Source organism: Pan paniscus, chromosome 15 (assembly GCF_029289425.2).
Source record: "Pan paniscus chromosome 15, NHGRI_mPanPan1-v2.0_pri, whole genome shotgun sequence".
NCBI classification, from domain to species: domain Eukaryota; kingdom Metazoa; phylum Chordata; class Mammalia; order Primates; family Hominidae; genus Pan; species Pan paniscus.
Genome location: NC_073264.2, coordinates 35,102,916 through 35,122,190, shown reverse-complemented (window position 1 = coordinate 35,122,190; position 19,275 = coordinate 35,102,916). Strand labels below are relative to the sequence as shown.

The following is a 19,275-nucleotide window of genomic DNA, read 5'->3' as shown; positions in this document are numbered from 1 at the left end:
CTGAAAATTTAGGATGGTTGCAAGTTTGGTGTAGTATTTGGATTAGCATCTTATTCTGTGCCTTGTCAGCCTCATCAGTACACAAGCTATATAGTTTTTCCAAAACTAGCAAAAATATGAATGCATTTTTTTACTTTTTCTTTTTTTTAAAATAAAGAATAATGACCAAGGTACCTGCTTAAACAAATACTACCAGCATTCATTAGTCAGGATGGTTACATGTAAAAGAAATGATGCCAGATAGTAACAAATCCAAGAGAAGTTTATTATGAAAATGGCACCTGCGGATGAAAAAATTAAGTTACATAAAGACAACCATGTATGTGACATGTATGAGAATCTACAAAAGTATAAAAAGAACCCTGTTGTAAATGAAGTATGTACATTTCTGATTTGCAGCATTATCAATGGTCAATGAAAAAAAATGTTTCAAAATAAGCCAGGCACTCAGGAAGTTAGGTCCGGTTAGCTTCACACAAAACAAATGTACCATAGCTGTCGCTTTGTAACGTTTTAATTATTTTTTTATATATATATTGTAGAGTTGGTAACACTGCTAAGAGTTTTACGAACAGAATATCCCTTTCCCCATTATTCAGCTACTTGGCACCAGTCTCCTCATAAAAGTTTTCATATATTTGTACAAGAAATAGTTAAAAACACAGACACAGTCTTCACAGGTACTGAAGTGTTTTTTTTTTTTTCATTTTGTAATTTTCAACACTATGGATTTAGACAGCAGCTGTGATTATCTGTTAGTTTAAATCACCAGAAATCATTTTGACACAACACAGAAACATTTATAAAAGAAAAAAAACAGCTGTCTAGCTGTTCTTTGTAGCTGATAGGTGCATTCCTTTGATTGTTCGATAGCTAGAGTAGAGCTTCCAAAATTAATCTGTAAATTTCTCCATCGGCCTTCTTCACCTTCTAAACCTACTTAAATCCTTCAAGTAAGCTCACTATTAAAATTTGTGGCATTTAACTTCTTTTTGTTATTATTCCACCATGGTTTGGGCCCAACTCATGAAATCAAAGGTCCTAGAGGAATCTACTCAACACAGTGATATTCAAAGGACAGCCGAGTTACTATATTAGCATTGCACAAGTAAACAAATATATATGACAATTCTAGATTCCATTATCCCCTCCCATTTTGTTTCTTAAAAATGTTGGTTGACCTTTGAAAGAATTTTCTGTCTCACTGGTAATTGCTTTATATATTGCTCCATCAGCCAACCTGAAAGGAAACCAAAGAAAAGCACCCACTGCTTATAGGTAGAGCACAAGGGACTCTGGGAATGTTAACAACTGAGGCTATATGGCATCAATTTATTTAATATATCTGAGCATTATTCTTCAGTGCTTTGTGTTGCACTCCAGAAGACAGAGTCATACCCAGAATTCCGTTGTGGGAAAAATGGCTCCATTAACCTTGAGCTAGTTAAGAGTCTTTTTATCTCTGAGAATGAAAGAGATTTTGGGGATGGGGAAGGAATGAAGAGGAGGGAGAGGGGGAGATGGGAAAGGGAGGGAAAGAGAGGAGAGGTAGGGAGAATATACACCAGCAAAGCAACAGCAGGAATTTTAAAAGGTAAAACGGAAGATTCACAGACAGTAGAAGCAGCATAGGGTGACATTACAGAGGAAGGCCACCACACAAAACCCACTAACCCCCAAGAATCACTGATTCACTAGGACTGCAGGAATGGGACTGTACCACTCCGGACTAGAGATAGAGCACAGATAAGACAAAGGACAAAACAACTACATTAGCTTAGTATATACTGCATATAGAAACACACATTGAAACTGCAATGGGACTGACAGCCAAGGACACATACACATTGTACACATTACAGTTCTCACATCTGTTATTAGATGCCTTAACAAACAGCTGCCAAAAATGAAGTGGAAGAAGAATTTATACTTGACAGTCATTTGGAGTGTTTGACACCACACTGATTTCTGGCAACAAAGACAAAATAGGATTTTTTTTCTTTTTCTTTTTCTTTTTTTTTTCTTTTTTTTTTTTTACTTAATGTGCAGTTTTCAGTTGCAGTTATCTGTCTGAAGCTTATTAACCCATTCTTTAGTTTTAAAACTTATTGGTTTCAACCCAGAAATAAGAACCAAAGGGAAAGAAATTCCATGAAATCAAACCAGTCCCCCAAAATACAACCTTCCTTTTTTTAAGAAATGAAAAAAACCAAAAACATGTTAAATATTTTCCTTCTTTTACTCCGAAGTGTTATTGAAGTTGCAAAATTAGCCTCAGTTAGACTGAGTAAGGAAAACAAAAAGCTAAACAAAAGGCAGTATGTACCTAAACTGCTCCTCAAATCAGTTTGATTGAGTTTTCCAGCAGCCCCTTTAAAAAGGGCTTTACTGACCCATTAAATTTAATGTGAGGCTATGTTTGTTAGTTGGGAGGTAAAAAATTTTAAGTCCTGCAGCAAACGTTAATGAGGGCTTTGTCTTAACTAACCAAGGAGACTGCAGCAACGGACTCCAGACCAGGACAGAACACATTTTTTTTTCCCCCAAAACCCAGCCCAGGAGCTGCATTTTGTATGAAGACATTACAGATTAATAAATGATAGCACCATGGTTTTAGAAATTAAGTTAATGTTTCAGTAATTAACATTTAGTCCGACTTTTTTTTTTAAACATTCTAGTCACAGGCCAGAAATTAAGTTTAAGAACCCAAATTATTTTTATGTGCAAGTAAGAAAATCTTAAAATCTTAACCGTAAAAAGAGAATTAAATTCTGCATAAAATTCTAAAATACTATTCCCCCTATTTTTTAAAGGAATTAGGAACAGAAACAAAAAACCACCCTATTTCATTTGACTTAGTCAAACAGGGCACATTGTTTATGCTTGTCTCTTTCCATCTTGATCATATCAAGATCTTTATGAAGAAACCCCAATGGTTGTCACTTGAGAACTCTCTTGACCACAAGACTGAGTATTCTATGGCAGAGGCATATACACATGAAAGACATCTTAATAAAGATGCAAAGGAAAGCAAAACAACCCAACACACATCTTAGAAGAAGACAAAACGGCAGGCAACTGGTCGTCTGACCCTCTGAAGGCAAAAAATAAACATATCTTTACACGAAAGAATAAGTCAGGTGAAAGAAAGAGGGGGTGGAATGGGGACCGTCGTGGCGAGAGAAGACGCTGACCTGCTCGAATTCAAAGTGCTAGAATTAAAGGTCTAAACGAAAATGCCGACGATGCCTCCTCCAAGCGGGGCCTGGCCGGGCCCAGGACGGGCGGCGCCTCAGTCCTCCTTGCGCTCCAGAGTCTGTGCCGCGTGGATGCCGTTGCTGTAGACGGGGAAGGGCAGCGTGGAGAAGAGTCCCTCGGCCGTGGTGAACACGTTGCCGGCGGGCATCTGCGTCAGGCTAGCTGCGCTCACTGCGCCGCCGAACGGTCCTGACATGTTGAGCCGGTGCACGTGGTGGTAGAGCATCTCCATGGGCGTCTTGGGGTCGAGGCCAAAGCCGGGGCTGTTAACGTCCACGAAGTTAACAGCGTGCGCGTTGGGCAGCAGGTTGCTCTGCATGGCCAGGGTCACCTCGGCGGGCGCGTAGCGGATGGTGCCCGTGGTGTAGACCCTCTGCGCGGCCGTGCTGGTGGCGGCCAGGGTCCCGGTCACCCTGTGCACCAGCGGGAGCACGACGTTGCCCGCCTGCAACCTCTGCAGCGCCTCCAGGTCCCCAGTGTACAGCAAGGAGTTGGACCCGCTGGGGCCGCCGCCCCCCGCGCCGCCGCCCCCGCCGCCGTTCCCGGGGTGCTTGTCCCGCGGGGACGCCGAGAGCGGGGGTGACAGCGGGTCGGAGGCGACGGGGGCCAGGGCCGCGGTGGCCGAGGCGCCGAACTGAGTCTTGCGGGCGGCCGCGCCGTCGGCGCCGGGCGGCGTGAGGACCGAGTCGGGAATGGCCACGTGCAGCCCCCCGCCACCGCCACCCCCACCGCCGCCGCCGCCCTGCGGGGACGGGAAGTGCTCAGAGCTGGGGGGCTTGGTCATGCTGTAGGGGGACTCGTTCCTGGAGATCTCCCGGTTAGGCGGGTAGTTCCAGATGCTGCTGTCATTGTCGAAATTGATGGGTTCCGAGATCTCCGTCTTGATCTTGAGCACCGAGGCACTGTTGGGGGAGGACAGCAGCCGCGGGGGCTCCACCAGGCCCGCGTCCAGGCCGCCTGGGCTCGACGCGCTGGACAGGCGCCGGCGGCTGGCGCTGCCGCCCTTTTGCCGTTTCCGCCTTTTCTTGCGCTTCTGGTGCTTGCTGGAGGCCTGCGCGCCCGCCTCGCCTGCGCTGTCCGAGTCCTTGGCGCTGTCGGACGTGAGTGACTCGCAGTTCTGCAGCCGCAGGTCCGACTCGCTCTCCACGTAGCGCTCCACCTTGATCTGCATCGGGCCCAGAGCACCGAAGCCGTCCTCGCCCGCCTTGGGGTTCTCAAAGTCCGAGTGCTCGAAGCTGTCGTCGCTGTCGCGGCTGTCCGGGTTACTGGAGCTGTGGCCGTCGTCGTTGCAGTTCATGTCGTTGTCACACGCGTTGCCCGACTTCTTCCGGTCGGGCTCCGGGTCTTCGCTGTTCTCGGACTGGTTCCCCTTCTCGTCGGACTTGGAGTTCTCGTTGTCCTCTGTGTGGGGCCGGCGGTGGCGGGGGCGGAGAGAGAAGAGAGAGAAGACACCAGGTTAGCGGGGCGACCCAGCCTGTCACCTGCAGGGGCTGGGGCGGGGAGCAGGGCAAGTGTCCGTCCTCATCACGGGCTTCTCCATCACCTTCAGAGGACTTAAGACCTGGGCTTTCTCTCTGCTGAGGGCCTGGGTTAGCTGGATGGTTACTCAAAGTGCGGGCCAGCGGCATTGGCAATCATCTGCACACCCGTTGCAAATGCAGACTCTCTGCTCCCACCCAGGTAGACTGAATCAGGTTCTGCATTGGAATATGACCCCCAGGTGATTCTCAGGCACATTCAAGTTTAAGAAGTCCCACAAAGATACTCAGGAAGTCAGGTTAAATAACCTGGATTAAGGTGTGACACAGAAAAATGATGGCATGCAAGGTGACTTTCTAAAGAGTCTGCATTTTCCCTTGGTGAATATTTGTTCATTACTGAGAGCCACTCTCCTTCTTTCTATTCTAGAAGTTATTCTCCCCCACAGCACTTACCACCATCTGATTCACTGTATATCTTTATTTTTATTATTTATTATTATTATTTTTGGCAGGGTCTCCCTCTGTCCCTCAGGCTGGAGTGCAGCGGGGTGGTCACTGCTCACTGCACCCTTGCCCTCCCCAGCTCAAGCGATCCTTCTGCCTCAGCCTCCCGAGTGGCTAAGACCACAGGTGCCCACCACCACACGTGGCTGATTTTTTTTTTTTTTTTTTTTGTAGAGACAGGGTCTTGCCACGTTGCCCAGGCTGCTCTCAAACTCCTGGACTCAAGCAATGCGCCCACCTCAGCCTCCCAAAGTGCTGGGATTACAGGCATGAGCCACCCTGCCACCTCACTGTATATTTTAGTTTTATTTACTTGTCTCTTCTTCCCACTAGTATATAAGCTCACTGGGCTGGGAATTTTGCTTTGTTTTGTTCACAACTATGCACTGTATTAAAAAGGGGCAGAGACTACCAATTCTAGAACTTTTTATGTCTTTGTCAAGAACTTTCAAATTAATGCAATTTAGGGACAGGAGGACAATGAAGATCTGCCTTGAGTGCTCTGCCCTCCTTCCGCATCCCTGAAGCTGGGTCTGGAGGAAGGGATACATGTTTACAATGCTGGAGCGCAGGTGCCCTCATGAAGGGGGTTGTCAGGAAAACCTAGCTGCCACATTTTTGAAAGAACAGATTTTTCCAGTAACACAGCGTCTGAACATAGAGGGAAGAAGCCTGACTGGCAGCCTGGACTAGAAGTTGTGGTCATTGCCTCCCCTTCTGTAGCAGAAGAGGTAGGGTTAAAAGAGGTGTAGGATTTTCTTGCAGCTGTAAAAATCCTACAAGTTTGGTGCTCCCTGGCCTTATGTGTGTCTCTGGAAGAGGGCTGGGGATGGGATGAAAAGCAAATTTTTATACTAATTTTCAGTGTCCCAAAGAACTACTCAGGAAGTCTGCTTCCCCAAAAGAAATGAAAATGCATGCGTTTGTTCTGCATAGATTCAGGAAATAAGTAACAGTCCAGCACCCTGAAAGAGGCATTGATCGATGCCATTAAGTACCCTACTTTAGAGGCTCAGTCCCAGCTTGGTGGGAATGTGAATATTTGGGGCTCAAAGTCACAGACTGTCTTGGAGCTGGCCCTGGTACCTGCCTTTAGTAGAGGCCGAGAGCTAGCTATGAGGTTAGAACAGGGCTCCTTCTGTATGGCCAGTGGATTGACATTAAGTGATTGCTAATAGCAATCAATCTCTTTCTGTATATTTTAAAGAAAGAGATCTGTCAGATCTCAAAAGATCTCTTTCTTCTGTGAGTATATATACACACAAAAACATATATATATATACACACACACAGATGTATTTATCCAGCACTACATATCTATATGTATTATACCTATATAGTACATACAGGTATGTAGTGGTGTACAATTATATATATGTGTGTGTGGAGAGAGGCAGACACTCAGTAATAACTTGATGTGACATATGTCTCTCTGAAATGTGACCAGTTGCTTTGCCTCTGATGATGGCCCTCTGGCTGTTGCCCACCCCCTGCGCGTGGTGGGCAAGCTTCACTGAAGAACATGGAGAAGAAGGAATAATACCTGTAATACCTGAGGTGTCTTTAGAGTCTGACTCAGAGTCGGATGTCTCCGAGGACTCGGAAGTTTTCTCCGGCAGATGGGGGAGCTGTGCGATGTCCATGGGTGTGTCCTTGTACTCAGGATTGCTGTGGAAGGGAGGCACTGGTCAGGAGTGCAGACACCCATTCTGCATGGTTTGTTTGGACCATCTTCTCCCCCACTTCTTTGTCCCAGACTTCTGGAGTTTAGAAAGTTTCAAAGACTAAACATGAAATCATTTCTCAGCTCTTCATGGGATTTTATGGAAGCTTGGCTTGCATGTGCCAAGGTACAGGTGCACCCTGATGCAATGATCGAATACCCAAATCCCTGAAAGCCATGGAGAGAAGCTTTTAAATAATCAGGTACCACTGGGGGTCAGGAAACTGTGCTGCTTGACAGTACACCTGGGGGAAGGGAGGATGAGAAATACTCTCGACAATTCATTCCCATGTCTCCTGGTGTGTCGTGTCTTCTCTTGGGCTCCTAATGAGTCCATGGCCTCAGTACCTTTGTGTTGGGCCCTTGATGTAGCTTCTCAGCCGCTCAGATGGCTCCCACGCTATTGGTGGGGCAGCAGAGCCTTTGGTGCCTATCTGACAGATGCACAGGTGCACCTTGGGATGCATGGATTATGGCTACCGAACTGTCAACACACCCATTACAATCACATTTTCATCTGCTCATGTGGTGTACACCTGTGGCTTGTTAGCTGGAAATCTGATTGCAGTGGGGAGAGTCCCAGTGTGAAAGAGGCCCTAACAGAAGGGATCTAACCTCACTTGCACAAATGTGCTTAATTTTTGTTCTATTTTTAGTTTGGAAACAAGGCTCTTTTGGAAGAGAGAGCATGTTGAGTCAGTTTGACCTGTCTTCTGGAAATGCCACTCCAAGGCCACCTGATGGATGAGGAGAGTAGGCTCCTGTAATCTGAAGGCACAAGGAAATCCTCCTGCTTCAAAATGGGAAATGCCTCTTCTATTTTTCCATGATGGCTAGCCAAGCAGAGACTTAAAATTGATGATTACTGACTCATTGGCTAATCTCTAGTGAAATTCCTATAGTAAAGAGTGACTGTTTCAGTAACTACTCTAAAAGTGCAAATGTTCCTGGGAGGGGTAATTCACTAAAATGGATTATCAGGCATTTACTCCTTCGTGTGAATTAGCTTCAGCAGCAAAGCTTTCTCTAGATAATCAGATGAGACTAATGGTGGGAAGGTGGACTCCGTCTCTGAATACTCTGAGTCTATAATTCTGTTAAGTATCACGAGGGAATGGGAAGAAGACTGGAGGAGCAGTAGTTTCAGAACAGGGAAGGACAAGCCTGGATTGGGGCCTGGGTGCAAGGGTTCTGGGAAGGAAGAAGTGATGTGAAAGTATTGCTCAGGGAAGAATAATAGACAAGAATGTGGGAAAGAAAACCAAACTTCTGTAGCTGCTATATTGCCAGGGCCACATCATTTTCTTACTAGAGCTTTACCCTATAGAGGTGATACCAGTAAATGGCTGTCTTGGTGGAGTTTCCCCTGCTAAAGCCCATCTACTTTAGTCTTCTTTGGGGGCTCACAGATCACTTGCCCTACAATTTACAGTCCTTTATCATTGACTTCAGGGAGGGTTTTTAGGTCAGCTGAAACAGGTCTTCTATGCCTGAGATTGAAGCTTTTGAGGTTGAAGACTGGTCTTTGATACCTAAACTTCCTTCCTATCCATATGGGATTTGATGGAATAGAATCACCAAAGCTCATGAGTTTGTACCATCGGATCCTAGGCTAGATCAATGGTATTCAGAGACTGATTGCTTAGCTCTTCTTACTCCTTGCATTTGTGGGCAGAGGAGGAAGTCATGAGGCTGATGAGGCAGTAAGAAAGATCCAGATAAGAAGAAATCTCACAGAATGGGAGTAACAACCACATAGATGACTTCAGTACCTATGTTTCATCAACATGGGAGCCAGACACTGCTAGCCCTAGGGTGCCTGTTTCCAGCGTTTAATTCTTACTGGTGATGGGTCTCCTTGTCACAATATCATTTTGCCTAGCAAAAGAATGTCAGTGCCACAAGACCTTATTCTATTTTCTGTCTGGCATGTGAGTTTTTATAACTACCTGCATTCCCTATAGTAATTATTCCATAAAACTCTATGTACAAAGATTCCTTGATATCAGAACTCATCTTGAACACATCACAAACACGGGGGAGACTTTGCACGGAAATCAGGCCTTGGAGAAAGCCACATTCAATACACATACTTTTACCTTTAGAGAGAATTAATGTAGAGCAGAAGAGGTCAAAAAAAGGAAATAGAAAGTAGATAAATGAAGACTCTTTTAAGTGGTGCACATTAAGGCCCTCTCTAGAGCAATAATCATTAGTGTCTGATTGATATGCTGTTGGTAGCAAGCACACTCATGCCTTCAAGTCATCACCAAAGTATGTGAACACACTCTGAAGGGCCAGTGTGCTGATGAGCCATGGTTGTTAGCTTCCCAGCTCCATTTGGCTGTCTCAAAGAAAAATGGGATTCAGGTACTCCCTGTCTAAATTATCAGCCAAAGGGCACCAACTTCCATTCACAAGACCTATTGGAAATTTTCCTACTCAGACCACGTGTGGGCTCTGCTTGGTGGCTTTAGGCCAGGAGAAGCCAAAGACCAGAATGATGGGGGTGGGAATGAGCCAGGCCAAGTGCTGTGATAGTTTCACACCAGGATTGGTGGAGAACTTCCCAGAAAGCCTGCCCCCAAACTCAAGACGGCCCAATCTGTGGGTCTTGGTTACTTTTCTGCTAGTTTGAATCCAAAGGCAGAATGTAGACTGGGAAGGGGAGAGAAATGGTGTCTCACACCGGAATTTAGGAAGCAGCTGAGCTTGGGCTCACTTGCAGATAGACTGTTAAGGACACATTTTAAGAGCAGTAAAGCTTGCCAAAGATCACAAAGCAGTGGGCCAAAAAAAAAAAAAAAAAATTGCCTTCATTTTTACACCGCTATTGTTTGATTCCAGCAAAGCAACTCACCTTGTTTACCAAAACTTTAATGCCCAGGAAGTCAAACCCTATGTAATATGCTAAGGGCATCAAAGGGAAGAAATATAAGAGGAATATAATGTTCCCTGTCGCTTTTCTCCCACTCTGTTTTACTTCATTTCCACAAGAACTGGAGTGTGTGAGTGTGTGTGCTGGGGAAGAGGAGATGCCTTTTGAATGCTTCAGCTGTAGGCTGAATTCTATATTATTCTGGCCTAAGCATTTGTGGGAAAACCAAAGCAACTTCTGCAGAGATGCCCAAATGTTGACAGACCAAGAATGATTGGAAATCTTGAAATCTTTCCTGCAAGTCCCTTCCAACATAGTTTGATCTTCTCACATTTATTTGAATCTTGTGGAAAGAACAGCAGAATTGCCATGAAATTCCACACCAGGTACTGTCAAAAGATAATATTCACAACATGTCGGCTATTAACCATAGTGCTGCATATTTTATAACTAGGACAGAAATAGAAAAGAAGTAGAAAATATACCTAAGAAGGTAATTCACCCAGATGATATTCTTTTCATTTGCGTTCTTGGCATTAATAGCTATGGTGGCACTGGACTGTATCCAAATATATCCTCCGTTCTTCTGCATCCACCGATAGTACTTTGTCACACACTGACCCTTATTCAGCACTGGGGAAAAAAAACAAAACAGAGGCATTGTATTAAGACTGGGATCAAATAATTTTTTTTTTTTTTATCTCTGCAAAACCTTAAGCCTAAAAATGGGAGGACCTACAGCAAGCCAGGGTGACCCTCTGGATGCTTAATATAGAATGCCATTAGTAGGACAAATGAAATCAATTCAGTGGAGCGGCAGCTCTGGAGCCAGGGTTACTGGCATTTGTAGCAAGACTTTATTCCGTTTTGGGCAGCCATGGTGTGAAAAGAATAAAAGGACTACAAATCTTTTTGGCTCACAGAACACCTAATGCGGTGTGGATATTGTCAATGGATTTGACATCAGATGGTAAGAAAGGCAAATTTGTATGTGATTTATTCATAGCTTTGAGGTAGGCCTCTTTGAGATTCTGGATATTTGAATGGTTCCAAAGATGCTTTACCCCTCGTCTTTGATCATTTCTCCTCCGTGTGAGCAATCTCAACCCGCGTCCTTAAATGTCTGTTCCTTTTGATCTTGTCTAACAGAATTTATAGTCCTCGGATGAACTAAATTTACACTGGTCAGTCGGGGGAGATTCTGGTGAGACTTCGCTGAATGTTGGAACAAAATAAATTCCCCAGTGGAGTCAGAGAGAAACACTGGCCTAAGGGAGGCACAGAATTGACTTGGCTGGAGCCAAACAGAGTGACAGCTCCACACAGACTCTGAAATATGGCCCCAAATGAAGGAACAAGTAAAAACAATCAGTAATGTGAAGCGGTGCCATTAAATACCCACTGAAAGAGAGCTTTAAAATGCAGATGTTAAAAATGATACTTGAACCAAAATCTCGCCAAGCTGAAATTGATTTGATTTGTATCTGGGTACTCCTGAGCTAGTAAAAGGGGAAAGCACAGTAAATCATCCCCTGAAATAAAGTGCTGTGGATGGGAATGGTTTAAAAGGGTGCCGGAAATGTGGAAAACCTGCTGTTATTACTTGGCTGCGGATCGCAGCAACTCGGCGCCCCGCGAAAGCTCACCGGCTGGCTGGCCACTAGAGGGCAGTGTGCACTCATCTACGTCGCCCACTTTTGGCATGTCCTTGTCTCCGTCTGCTAAAATGAAAAACCTCTAACTGCTGTAATAAATTTGGCTAAATTAGCTGCTAAATGGTTATCTCAAGTAATATGTATTTGCATTAATCATCTTGCTCTAAACCAGAACAAGCCAGAGTCCTAAAGACGTAGTAAATTCATATTGTCCATTTAATTACGGCTAATAAGTGCTTCATATACAATAGTTTCATGAAGTACATTTAGATTTTTTTTTTTTTTTTGGAGGCGGGTGGATGGGTGTGAAGGGAAGTCACTTTGGAAAAGAGCTGTGTTTAAGGCTGTGGAAGCTCTTCTCATCTTGTCCTGAGCCACTCTTCCTGGCTCTGAAAGTGCCACATCCATCTATTACATCCATAAACATATAAACTTTGAAGGTTTTCTTCCATTCTCCTTTTTTTTCTCACAGCACACTAACGGGACCGTTGTAAAATTTGGTAATTATGTCTTAACTGTTACTTGAAAAAGCCTCACTTTGATGAGTGTTTCAAATCATAACAAGTTTCATTCTGAAACTCCTCACCAGTTTAGGGTGTTTTGAAGGCCCGGAACTGTCACCTTCTCTTGGTGGCGTGGCTCCACAGGTTGCATTGTACTCTCCTTTTGTAGGCAATTGTAAGTTCTGCCATTCTGCATGCATGGCTTCCCAGGCTACAAAACTGCGTGGTGAAGCTGAAAGCAGTAAAATACTAACTCTGCCATACAGCTCTTCTGTCAAACCATTGTTGCATGCAACAAGATGTGCTTTTATTCAAATCCTCTCAACCTGGTTAACTATTAATAGAGGAACGATGGGTTATATAATTCTGTCCACTATTTTCACAGAGAAAACTTACAGCACCCCAATCAGTGGTTGGGGGTATAATTCTGTCTGCTTTGTGTCTGGAATGAGGAATAATTCCAAATGGTTCTAGTATGTTTAACAAAGGCAAAGAGACTAAGAAGCCCCTTTTTTAGAATCACATGGAGAATACATTGAGATGGCAGGCCAGATCAGCACAGCCTGCCTGGAAGTTCTAGACTAGAATTTGACCAAAAGCAGGCAAAATTTTAAAAAGAATTATCTCCATTTTACAAAGTATACAAAAGGGGCAAAGGGATAAAGGAGTTATAATATCAAATTAGAATCTGCAGAATCAATGTAAATATCACCCCCTCCTTCCTGATAATACTTTCTCTTAATAAAATCCCAATTTGGAAATGGATATCCAGCCAAACGTTTGGCCTCCCCAGTGGTCTGCACGTATGTGTAGCGAAGGGGGCTGAAAGGCTTCTTTGCTAAGGGACCGTATGGTGTCATCTTTTTGAATTACAGTAGGATGACTCTGGGTCTACCTAAATGGATCTGTGTTTCCTGAGAAGATAAATCCAGCACTCATTTGTTAGGGCCCATGAATATAATAATACAGCTTTCTTTATCACCCAGGCCAAGGGTCAGCTAGCAAGAGAGGAGAGCTAAATATGAGAGAGGCAGGACGGGTGACTTCTGATGTGAGGAGGTATCTGTAAAAAGACTGAAGGGGAAGGGAATGGCTCAAGGCTTCCTTGGGGAGTCGGGGAGCCACGTGATAGCCCTTGACTTCCTGTGGTGAATACCACAAAGCAGGTTCGGGAGCCCACCATGGGCGGCTGAAGAGGACGAGTTTGACTGACCTGTGGTTTTACCCTGGGCCAGTCTGACAGGCAGAATTCCTAAAGGGTAGGCAATCTCACTTGGTCTTTCCTAGGGATTGGTGTTTTCTGAATGAGACCCCCAAGCGCCAGTGGGAATCTGGATAACTACAGATACGGTGCAGAGTTAGGACAACATGTTTACCAAAATATCACCCGAGTTGCTTTTGGTTTGCAACAGATCTTGTAAAAGAAATCATAATGTTTGGGAGGCCAAGGTGGATGGATCACTTGAGGCCGGGAGTTCGAGACTAGCCTGGCCCACATGGTGAGACCCTGCCTCTACTAAAAATCCAAAAATGAGCCAGGTGTGGTGGTGTGCACTCGTAATCCCAGCTGTGAGGGAGGCTGAGGCACAAAAATCGCTTGAGCCTAGGAGGCGGAGGTTGCGGTGAGCTGAGATTGCACCACTGAACTCCAGCCTGGGTGACAAAGCGAGACTCTGGCTCGAAAAAAGAAATCATAATGGAATTTAGCTGCTTTAAAAAATGAAAAAGAAATACCTTTTGCTTGGGCCTCCAGAATATAAATTTATGACTTTGGGATGAAGCTTCTTTCCTTGAAAAAAAAAAAAAAAAAAAAAAAAGTCCTACTGGCAAATCAGTTGGATCATTCCAGCTGCGCCAGAGGCAGGATCTGACAGCTTTTCCTGAACTCATGTGGTCCTAATCAGCTCAAGAAGAAAAGCCACCTTGGTGCCAGTTTGAAAGAGATTTTTAGTGTGTAATAAATTAGAGAACTTGAAAAACACAGAAAAAACTTTTTTGATTCTCTTCAATCCAGTGGCTGTTGTTTTTTATTGTCAAGTTTTAGGTTTAAGCAGTGAGAAAGGAGAGAATATTTGAATAAGTTTATTTCAAAAAATTCCTTTTGCGGGAATAACAAAAATAAGCACCACGTGAGTTACTTGATATGAAAGTCCTTAAAAAGATAGTTAATTGTCCCTTGAAAAGAGATAGATACTTATCACACCAATGAGCTTAGGAGTAAAGTCATAACCATGTCTACAAACTACAAAGGGAAAGGAACAGAGGGAGAGGAACTAGAGAGAGAGATTCTAATTTGAATATCACATCCTTGTCATATGGTCTAGGTACCTCTAACATGTAACCTGGCATCTTTTCTTTGGTTTATTCCAAAGTTTACTTTCTACTCTCCAAAATTTTTGGGCTGAGCAACCTGTGTGTCTCTCGCTGAATTCACTGATCGTGTCAAAGCATCTCTAGAATTATGTCTTTAAAGTTGTACTCTAGTAATTACTTTTAGTTTGAGGATCCCAAAACTTTTAAATGACCTCTTCTTAGATTTGACAAAGTAAACCTGAAGACATAGAGAGGATAAATACACTTGCATAGGTTAGCTTAGAATCTTGAAAGGTCCCAGACGTAACTGGGAACATCTCTGCTAGCACACAAGAACATGTTCCTTGCTCCTCTGAAGCCCAGGGTGTAACCAGTTGCTTTTGGCTGTTGTTGCTCGAAGGAAAACCAGGAGGCTCTTGTTGGCACCATCCCACCCTCCAAGTTATAGGAGCTTTAGAGTTATAAGCTGTGCTCTTCAGAGGACAGAGGTAACCTTCCACTTGTGAGAAGAATACTATAGAGATGAACTGGGAGAGATTTAAATCCTCCTGGTTGAACTGTTTCAGCTTTGCTTAGCTAACAATTACAATACCATGAGTAAGTGTGTCTTTGGCTGTTGAAGTCAAAATATTAATACCACGTACCTCTAACTGTGAAGGAAGCTGCAAATACAGTTCAATCAAAAGAAAATTGTGGAGTGCTTACATTTTAGAACATGTGACCTTTTACATCAAACACAGGTTTCCCCTGCCCGCCCCCCACCCCCACCAAGACTGGATGCTAAGTTTTATTGAATATCTTTTTAAAATGTCACCTGGTCTCTTGGTTTGAGCTTAGTGGTTGGCCTATAAGAAATGTACTGCTTAGAATAATTCTTCTCCCTGCAAATCTGATGAACTTTTTCCTGAGGCACACATCCGTGGCCCTGCACACAGTTACCAACAGAGGGATTTCAGTTTTCCTTGGGAAAACTTTGTCCACAGACACAGACTGATGACTGAAAGGACATAAAGGAAGCCAGTGTCTGTGGCAGGAACATAATTCTGGTAGTAAATCAAAACAAATCAGTACAAGTTTGCCTTCAGAAATATGGAGAAAAAAAGAGAACGTGGTCTCTTCCTGTTGGGCTGTTCTACAAAATCAAAGCCAAAGATTCTAAATAGTGAGTTAGTTGTGTCATAAGAAGAAGGAAGCAGTCTAATTCAGTTTGAAGAGGAGATGAAGAACACATATCAAAAGCGGTCTTTTAGCAAAGTGTCTCACAAAAGGACATTTTAGTGGTTTGCATATGCATTAAAAAGCTGCAAGACATGGTGCATTCAGGTAAGTATAGAATAAATAGGAAATGGTGAGATCATCGGAGATTCCACCCTTCACATTCACACAGCCGAACAAAGAGCTTCATTATCGTCATGGCGATAGGAGGACGCATCTGTGGCGCCATTCACCCCCTCCTGGAGGTACCTTCATCAGTGGCCGCGGAGAACGGAGAGCAGGTGCCTTCTGCTACAAACTCAAAAATTATTTTTGAATTCACTAGAGTGTGTATGTGTGTGTGTAAGTGAGGGGGGTGTGCTAGAATCACACTTTCTACTTAATACCACAGTTGGGTGCTTAGCTGTAGCCACTGGTTCCCTTTCTACATTCACAAAACTGGCAGATGAAACATGAAAAAGAATACTGACTCTTTAATCTCTGCTTCTCCACCTAAGGCCCAAGGCAGGCTGACAGGGAACTTCATTCTGGAAACAGGACTTTCTTTCTTTCTTTCTTTTTCTTTCTTTCTTTTTTTTTTTTTTTTTAATTCTGGATTACTTTTTCTTTGGCTTTTGAAAACTGGGCTATAGGGGAATGAACCTGACATAGACTTAAAACAAGAACAAGTTTCCTTATCTAAAAAGTTACAGTCCTTGAGGCTTACAGGAAGGTCATTTTCAAAACCCACAGGAGAAACACAATTATAGCCAGAAACTGCATTAAGTGCTTTATTTACTCGCAAAAGAGACAGTTTTTCATTTAGAACTGCTCATAGGATCAACCGAGGCTTTGATGCTGTGCAGACTTTTCTATAGATTTTGCAATTAGTGAGCTAGATGTCTTAAATAGCAGGCATCCAGAAATTGGTTTTTAGGTTTTTTTTTTTTTTGTAAATCTATATGCTGAGCAGTATTTGGTAGAATTGAAAGATATTTGATACTTACTGTGAGTTATGAGCTTAAGGACAGAAGACCTGTAGATGTTTTGTGAATGAGTATGCATCATCTATGGATTTTCCCCCCTAATACGCTAATGACAGGCCCTGCTTGAATTGCTATCTGTGTGATTTACAACCTCAGGGGAGGCTTTTTCCTATACACTGCCAATTGATAGATTTTTATTGACTGTTAATATTGAATCATGCAGAAAACTTTTCATTGATTTAGAATGCGTCAATTTGTTAAGCTTAAAAAATAAATTCCCCTTTTCTTCATGATAATGTACTGAATTGGAGAACAAGGCTTTTAAACACTGTTAGTGTTCTAGGACAAGGAGAATCAAAATAATTGTTGGCATGAGGGACATCTGAGATCACAGTATTTTACGAGCTGTTTTCAGTCTGACCAGGGAGTTTCAGTCCCACTCATTCATTCCCTTCTCAACCTAAAATAGTTAAGGATAGAGTATTTTTTTTAGGACCTATACCTTCTCTTTTGGGGGGGAATTTGTTATATAAATGAGAAGTGGTGAACTCCTCAACATGGAATTAAAAAAATTAAGGCTAGGAACTGAGGACAATGGTGGATTTATTCATTCAATCCATTTTTTTTTGAGTGCCTACTCTGTGCTAGTCACTGGGGGATATCAGAGTGTGCAAAATGTGTCACAGGCCTGTCCTACGTTAGTCTCCATCAGTCTTGATAATTGCATTCCCCTAGTCAGTGATTGGTTTAGGTTTGGAATATGATGAGACACTGGGCAATGAAACTCAAGTGGAAGTCTCTACTGTGAGAGGTTGTTGAAAAAGTTTTATTCACTCTGGAAAGAGGGATTTACCTCTACTTGCCTTTGAATGAGAAAGAGATGCTTATCAGTCATTTTCACTAATAAGTTTACAACAGTGACAACTGTATGGCACGTGGTATGTAGGTCTATGAAAGCGCAAAGGGGGTCTGACTTGGGCTGGGTGCATTCTTCACCTCCCTTTAACAATTAAGTGTTATCAAGTACCGAAGCAGTTAATCTGATTAGGGCATAGGCAGAAGTGAAAACAGACAAAAGGGATGATGTGGACCTTATACTCAGATTTATTTTGTCTCTGGTGGACCCTGTGCTTCTGGAGGCAATCATTTTATTAACTCCACTAAACATCTTTAAAAAGAAATACATGAGTAGTGAGGCACAGGTATATAAAAACTAGTGTTTCAGAAAGTCAGAAACATTTCCAGGATCCCAGATAAATTCCATTTGTTCATCTGTTATGTAGATTTTTAGAAATCCAAGTACTTTATTGTGAAAACATAGATTTTTCCATGTAGCAGTCATTGTTGGTCGTCTGCTCAACAGCTATTCTGCCACTTCCTTCTGGATAACAAAAGTCTGATTTTGGGTTTTATGTTTGATGGCCTCCTCCTAAATCCCAGGAGAATAAACCTCGATTGTTTAAGCCAGATACAGTAATTCTACCCACTTGCCAGTGAGTGGCTTAGGCTTGGGCACTCGACACATGGGACTGTGAGACACAAGAGGCTTCTCCCTGCTGTGGGGTGGTGGGGAAGCGCTTCTGGAAATGTTTTCTGTGAGCTCCAAAATGAACACAAAACATCGACTGACCCCTTCCGCACTTTGGACATTGCCCTATGAGGAACTGATGATGGGGATGCTATCTTGATCTTTTGATCAAGTCTTTTGATCATGAAGAGAAAGTTAAGTCATTTTTACTGGGATTTTCTGTTACTTGTAACCAGGTGCATTCTAGTTGATATGCCCCACCAAAAGTTCTAGGAAGCCAGAGAAGATGTGGGAGTTCATGAAGAGATTTGAATGACCTGATCTTTAGTTAACCCTGCATGTATGGGAAAACTGTTGCATGTTAGACACATACATGAATTAAATCCTATGCCACTCACTTAACTTAAAAAAAGTTTGATGTTTTTTGAGATATGTGAGGTATCATTGAATGTTTTCAGGAAACAATTTAAAAAATAGTTTGTATAAGATTGAGAACACGATGCCATTATAAGAAGTAATGGAATTGATTTTATTTAGGTTAACTGATTTAGGTTAAAATGGATGACTCAGAAGTATTGATTTTTTTTTTTTTTTTTTTTTTTTTTTTGAGATGGAGTCTCACTCTGTCACCCAGGCTGGAGTGCAGTGGCATGATCTTGGCTCACTGCAAGCTCCACCTCCCGGGTTCACACCATTCTCCTGTCTCAGCCTCCCGAGTAGCTGGGATTACAGGCACCCACCACCATGCCCAGCTAATTTTTGTATTTTTTAGTAGAGATGGGGTTTCACTGTGTTGGCCAGGCTGGTCTGGAACTCCTGACCTTGTGATCCACCCGCCTTGGCCTCCCAAAGTGCTGGGATTACAAGCATGAGCCACCATGCCCGGCCAGAAGTATCGATTTTTTTTTCTTCTTCTGATCGTGCCTTATAAGAGCAATGGGTTATTTTTTGTTGAATACAAGGTTTTAAAAAAACTATAATAAAAGCAGCTACTAGGCTGGGCGCAGTGGCTCATGCCTGTAATCCCAGCCCTTTGGGAGGCCCAGGTAGGTGGATCACCTGAGGTTGGGAGCTCCAGACCAGCCTGACCAACATGGAGAAACCCCGTCCCTACTAAAAATACAAAATTAGCCAGGCGTGGTGGCGCATGCCTGTAATCCCAGCTACTCGGGAGGCTGAGGCAGGAGAATCGCTTGAACTCGGGAGGCGGAGGTTGTGGTGAGCCGAGATCGTGCCGTTGTACTCCAGCCTG

At 43.4% G+C, this 19,275-nt stretch overlaps 1 protein-coding gene across 13 annotated transcripts in view; it reads right to left on the bottom strand.

Annotated features, from left to right (window-relative positions):
* Window positions 1-241: 241 nt before the first annotated feature.
* NPAS3 (neuronal PAS domain protein 3) overlaps window positions 242-19,275 on the bottom strand; it is an 867,158-nt gene continuing 848,124 nt past the window's right edge. For 10 of the 13 annotated variants that reach the window (XM_034937407.2, XM_055097464.1, XM_034937409.2 and 7 more), the window contains 3 exons: window positions 10,330-10,477; window positions 6,787-6,911; window positions 242-4,659 (listed from right to left, as the gene is read on the bottom strand). In XM_034937407.2, the coding sequence (XP_034793298.2) occupies window positions 3,293-4,659; window positions 6,787-6,911; window positions 10,330-10,477 (1,640 nt within the window). In that variant the 3' untranslated portion in view covers window positions 242-3,292. The remainder of the gene's footprint in view (window positions 4,660-6,786; window positions 6,912-10,329; window positions 10,478-19,275) is intronic. The other 3 variants (XM_034937408.2, XM_055097465.1, XM_057299683.1) reach the window with 1 other exon arrangement.